This window comes from Triticum urartu, chromosome 7A (genome assembly GCF_056163025.1).
Source record: "Triticum urartu cultivar PI428250 chromosome 7A, HENAU_Tu73, whole genome shotgun sequence".
NCBI classification, from domain to species: Eukaryota; Viridiplantae; Streptophyta; class Magnoliopsida; order Poales; family Poaceae; genus Triticum; species Triticum urartu.
Window position 1 is genome coordinate 685,511,013 of NC_141879.1, and position 6,545 is coordinate 685,517,557.

A 6,545-nucleotide genomic window follows, 5' to 3' on the forward strand; every position below is an offset into this window, starting at 1 on the left:
TTATGAATCTTGATTTTTTTTTATAAATTTAGTCAAAGTTAACAAAGTTTAATTTTAACCAAATCTTATATGTAGACTAAAAAAAATGGAGGGAGTAGTAGTTTCGTGTGTGTGACGGGAGGGAGTAGTAGTTTCGTGTGTGTGACGGGACATGGGACATCTCAGAGAGGAGCTTTGCTTTAAGTAGTTAAGTGATTCAACTACAACCTTGTCTTATGTGCGAGCTCGTGGCTCGTATATTTACTTGTTCGCCAGCATCTTCTCTGAAGAATTAGGCTGGTTATAGTGAAGAGTAATTTAGACTAATGTCATATGCATGACACTAGTTTAAGTTACTATTTTTATAGTGCAAAATAATATAGTATTAGTGTTATATGTGACCTTATTTAATAGCTTGTAGACTCATGTTATTTTGGAAAGCGTTATGTTACAGTAACATATTATGTTAGGTTGGTCAAAGTGAGGAGTAACATATACTAGTATCATGCATATGATACTAGTGTATGATACTACATCCATAGTGCATAGTATCATAAAGTAGTATTATAGATGGTCTTATTTATTGCCATGCATGACACATAGTAGCATAACATTTATTATGTTACGGTATCTATCTATATTACTATGACCCTCTCTCTCTTCTTTAATTTCCTGCCACATAAGCATGTTTGCAAATCCCAAGTATATGATACTAGTTATGTTACCCCCACTATGGCCAGCCTTACTACTTCTCATTAACTATTTGATACATAAGCAAAAAATTCTCAAGGTGCACTGTGTTACTATCTAATTTACTGCCACTATGACTGGCCTTACTTCCTGCACTCGCGGTCGCGACAATGTGGCGCGGAGAGGCGCAGACTAGCATGCATGCGGGCGCGGAGTGCTGAACTGCTGGAACGAGAGAAAGTGTGTGTGCCAGCATCTTCTTGGCGGGCGGCGGGCGCTGCGGCACGGCGACGAAGACGCCGGTCAGGTCGCGAGGCACCGGGTAGAAGAAGAGCCTCTGCTGCAGCGGCGCAGCTTCCTCGTTGGCGCCGGCGCCGACTTCCGCGGCGTGGGCGGGCACACCGTCGCCGGCATCATGCGCTGTCAGCCTTCATAGGCGCGGTGAAGCTGTCCTCGTCGCCGGCAGTGGCGCTATACTTGCAGCCGTCTCGCGGCCCGATTCATTCACCCGTGGCTGACGGCGTGGCCAGGCCGATCACATCGACGCCGAGGTCTTGCTGGAGTGGCGCCATGGAGTCGCTTGGACGCTTGCCTTGGGAGTGACGCAGGCGATGTCGGCGGCAGCATCGTCACGTGCCTAGAGGCACATATGACTCCGCTACGTGCGCCCGCATCCTCTTGGCGGGCGGCGGGCACTGCGGCACGGCCACGAACACGGTGGTCAGATCGCGCGGCACCGGATAGAAGAGCCGCTGCTGCAGCGGCGCCCGCTTCCTCGTCGGCGCCGCAGCCGTTTTCCGCGGCGCCGGTGGGCACACAGTGGCCGGCACCAGCGTGCTGTAGGCTGTCGTCGGCGTGGTGAAGCTGCTCTCGTCGCCTGCAGCGGCGCAGCCATCTCGCCGCCCAATTTCTCCGCCCGTGGGCAGCGGCGTGGCCGTGGAGAAGCCGACGCTGTCTTCCTGCAGTGGCGCAATGGGCAGCATGGCCATGGAGTCGCTTGCCTTCGGTGTGAAGCAGGCGTTGTTGGCGCTGGCGGCAGGGTCGTCGTCGTCTGCTCCTCCTGCAGCGGCTGACCGCGCGCCGCTCGCCTTGGGTGTGACGCAGCCGGTGTCGGCGGCTGGAGCGTCATCTTCCGCCCCCGGCGCTGCCGTTGCCCGGGCGCCGCTCACGGCCGTCTGGATCGGCCGGAGCGCCGCCAATTCAGAGATTTCCGTGACGTCGAGGCCCATCGAAGCTGGTGCGCGCGCGCAGATCCCACCGCTGCTCTAGATCTTCTGCCAAGAGAGCCACGTAGTAGTTTATGCGAGAGAATTGCCTGAGCTGGGGAGCTTGCCAGTAGTGTGACTGCTTGCTTGTGCTGTGCTGTGCTTGTGCGTGGTCTTTTGAAGGAGCGTGAAGGAGGAGGAGGGAGGGAGGGAGGAGGCAGGCGTCGTGGAGGTGATGATGGAGAAGGGTAACTTGGCTAAATAAGTAAAGGAGAAGCAAGCGAGGAACAGAATTATATGCAAGCAACAACCCAAGGACGGGCGCATGTTAAATAGATCATCGCTCATGGCCATGGGAGAGAGAGAAAATACACTCCACTCTAGCTACACACTGTCTTGAGAGCCACTCCACTCTGCATGCATCGACGCATCGTCCTTTTTGCCTACTACGACTCCATGTGCCCGGATCATGCATCGTATCAAGCGGAGCTTTTGGATACTGGATGTACCAGGTGGGAGATGGTTGTTCGGATATCTATAATTGATTTAAATGGTGGTTCAGTAATAGGCTAGGTGTTTAATTATCTAGTTTTATTTTAGCCGGTTGTGGCAAATTTTATCTTCTTTTAGTTTTGAGCTTAGAGCATATTTGTACTTCATCAGAGACCTTTTTGAATCTTTTATTTAATAATATGGCTACATGCATCGTTTTGATAACTAAACACCTAGCCTCGAGCATATTTGTACTTCATCAGAGACCTTTTTAGATCTTTCGCTTAATAATATGGCTACATGCATCGTTCTGATAACTAAACACCTAGCCTCAAGCACATTTGTACTTCATCGGAGACCTTTTTGGACCTTTCGTTTAATAATATGGCTGCATGCAATCTTCTGATGCAGAGACCGGGGGTAATCCTTCTTTTCCAAAAAAAAAAAGATCGCAAAGGCATGATCTACCATGTTCCATCTCTCTCTCCACCATGATCTCTCTCTCTCTCTCTCTCTCTCTCTCTCTCTTGGAGAAAAGGGTTAAATACGGATCAGGAGCAGCATGAAGCAGAAGGATGCCGGCAGGCAGGGGCCGGAGCCTGAATTTTGACAGCCCCAGGGTTAATTTCTCTGTACCCTCTCGTACCCTCTTCACAGATGCAGAAGGATGTTTACAGCGGCACAGTGAAGTTAAACTCCAGGACATCCATGCACATGCACTATTGGAGTAGTAGGCAAAAGGACGATGCATGATCTGTATTGCTATGCAGAGTGGAGTGGTTCTCAAGACAGTGTGTAGCTAGGAGGACAACTATGGTTAATTGCCGCCATGGGTATTGCTTGTTTAGAGCAGATGGCTCCCATGATCCCATCAATTTTGCGTAGCTGGATGCTTTATGTCGTGTGCTATACACATGCATGGATCTGTCCTATTGCCACCGACTAGAAACTAGTACTATACTCAGCAGATTTTCTGGCAAAATTAGTACTGCTGCAAAAAGATGGAGATTGGATTACAGACAACATTTTATAAACAAACGATGCATGAATGAGGATGCAGGAATCCAATGCGTCAAGTTGCAAAGGCAGAAAAATGGCGATGCAAATAGGAGTTAGCTAGAGGGTGGCTGGTTCACGTGGCTGTGTCATACTGCCATGCATGGCTCATACTAGCGGGCTGTAGGTGCTGGTGCATGCTTCCTCTCTCACGCTTAAGGCCTTTCCTGGGGACCACTGGCAGGTAGGCCCCACGCCCTTTGCACAGCAGGCTGCACCATGAGGCAATAATTTTGCAGTAATGCTACACCTACGTAAGGATTCCTACGTAATTAACGTAACTGATTAGGTGGCACATTTTGATTTAGAGAAAATAAGTGAAGGGGCCTCACCCCCAGTTGAAATCAGGGGGCGAAGAGATGAGTTAAGGCATGTTACGTAACTTCACGTAGCTCGTACGTAGATCTAGCATTTTTATAATCTTGCACCGCTAGATCATCCCACCCCGATGTCAGAGCATCTACAACCAACCCCTCAAATCCGTCTTAAACACCCGGGCAGGCCGTCCGGTCGCTGCCCGGTTACGATTTTTCTGGTTCAGACGGGCCTCTCAAATGCCTGGGCTGACCGCACCCCCCATATCCAGCCCAAATATGGGGCGGCTATGGGGGGCCTGGGCACGTCTGCCACGTCGAACCCAACAGTCCGACCCTACTCCAAATTACACCAAATCCATCAAACCCTTCCTCCTTCTCCATCCGCCCTCAGACCATTCTCGCGCCCGGACCTCCACCCTTGCTCCCAATCCTCACCTCCGGCCCCGATCCACCACCGGAGATGTCGTACTGCCCGAGCCACACCGCCACGACGGAGACGCAGTCCGCCTCGTCTGTCGGAGGCGCGGTGTCGGCAGCGCCGACTTGCAAGGCGGAGAACATCGCCTGCAAGTTGTGGCGACGCCGACAGCGAGAGAGGGAGGCGGCGGCAGTGTCGCAGAGAGGTTCGGACATGGTGGAGCAGCTGTCTCCTGCGCCGCGCCCGGATCCTCGCACCCCTTCCCTCTGAGCGCCTACGCGGATTACGCTGTCCGCCCTCTTTGGGACACAGGATGATCCGAGCGCCGGCTAGGCCATTCCGGAGAGCTTTCCGCCCACGCAGATGCCGACGGTCGACATGTGTGACTCGCCGCAGCTCATTCGGGCACGGAGCCAGTGATCCAAGGTCATCTGTCATGCTCGGACATTGATTTCATTTTTTCATGTCCGATTTGTTAAACTATGATTTGCTTTGCTTTGTTTCAAACTTTGGCATTCAGACAATTTGTATCGTATGATCGACGTGTATGGATTGTATGGATTCGAGGATTGAAATTTACAGTATGTGAATGTGCGGGCGGACGCATCTGGACGCGTCCGTGAGCGTTTGAGAGGCCGGATTTTTGCCTAAGTCCGGTTGTAGATGCTCTCAGCCAGCCGTCAGATGGACTGCACAGCCTGCAATGAGTCCCATCGTTTCGTTCTGCATACTCCGTGTCAATTTCAGAGCCACTGCAACAGGAGAATCTTGTTTGAAGCAGTGTAATCTTTTTCAACGAGAGGACGGCCATTTTAATTTCTTTTCTTGATAAAGAAAGACAGCGCGCAATAAAACTTGCAAATAAACGTACGTACGTATTATGGCGTACCAGAAGCGCAGGCAGGACGTAGGGCTCCCCTTGGGATCGACGGTCAGCGAAGGGAAGCGTGCGGCGCAGACGCATCCTCCCCGGCCGTTTTCAGCATGTGCATGCATGCAGCTGGTCACGTACGTAGCCACGTAAACTAGGCCGGCATTCAAGCTGACCTGCAAAATTTTAATGGCCGCCACGCTGCCGTGTCCGGTGACAGAAACGGAGGGGGGCACACCGCACACAACGCTCCTGCTGCATGCCCGATCTCGCTCTTGCATCGAAGAGTGTAACATATTTATGTGAATTTTGCTGTTTATATATATATCTTGCGATCTGCTGCGGCATGTGTGGATGGTCGATCTGTAGCCACTAGTCAGATGTGCAGACCAGGATTACAGTGGCTGCAGAAACAAAGAAAAGAAAAGGAAAGAAAGAACGTGGAGGCTGGAGCTTCTGGGTTTCAGTGTCACTATCTACCTCGCAGTCAAAATGAGGCTTTTTTCACAAAGAGAGACACACCGTTAAGTGTCAAAAGCAGCTAGTATGCTCTTTCTGCCTCTAGATGCCTCTCTGCCGGCTTCTGCACAGACCTGCTTGGGCACATGCATGCCAATACCCTGTGGTATTTATTTATTTTTTGCTGCCAAGGTTACTCAAAGTGAGGTTAATGCTGACGTAAATAAACAAACAAGTTAGCTCTACGCCTTAACTACATATGGACCAGTAGTACGTAGTACGTACACTATGGCTATCTAGGTCTAGGGATGGCAGTTTTGCATGGGTAACCACTGGTACTCTACCCTCAAACAGCACACATGAGCAAGACTTGGTGAGATTTTATGACCACAGTAATGGGTATCCCGTAAAATATATTCTTAGGGCATGGGTATCAAATTGCGTCCATGAATATCTCAATGTGTACCTAGAAAAAAAATGAATAAATGGAATATGACATGTAACGTCCATATCCAACTCCTATGGGCCAATCTAAACACCTTATTCCTCAAACCGACAATAGCCCATAGGCCCGCATGCACTAGCTCGCGACTCCTTCTATGTCCTATGTGACTCCTTGAAATGATGATATCTCTACTCATCACCACCAAACTCTTGTCCAACTCTTGATCCAGCGATCCCCAATTCACACCTCTACTTCCCACTGCACTGGGCTTCCACCAACCGCAGCTCGTACTCCTTTGTTGCCTCCAAGAGGCCACCACACTGAAAGAAGCCGTGTCGGTGCTAGACCGCTCGCCAATCATCGCCTGAGTTTTACACCCCTTTCCCTGTTTTTTTCAAAATCTAGATGTTATTTATTGTACCCATGGGATACCCATTATGTGTTGGATACCCGATGACATGGGCATGAGTATCAAGCTGTCTCCTTGGGTATAGAAGTGGATGGGTATAGAAGATTTCGATGTGCATGGGTTTAGGCAGAAGGGGGTTATACCTACGCATACCTTACCCATTGACATCCCTTCTAGGAGGACAAGAGGGATAGAATGCAGAAG

The 6,545-nt window shown here is 50.3% G+C and overlaps 1 protein-coding gene across 1 annotated transcript; it reads right to left on the reverse strand.

Moving 5' to 3' along the window:
* Positions 1-541: 541 nt before the first annotated feature.
* LOC125521684 (uncharacterized) lies at positions 542-2,208 on the reverse strand. Its single transcript, XM_048686738.2, has one exon. It carries the CDS (start codon positions 1,896-1,898, stop codon positions 1,299-1,301), a length of 600 nt encoding a protein of 199 aa, XP_048542695.1. The 5' UTR covers positions 1,899-2,208; the 3' UTR covers positions 542-1,298.
* Positions 2,209-6,545: the final 4,337 nt, after the last annotated feature.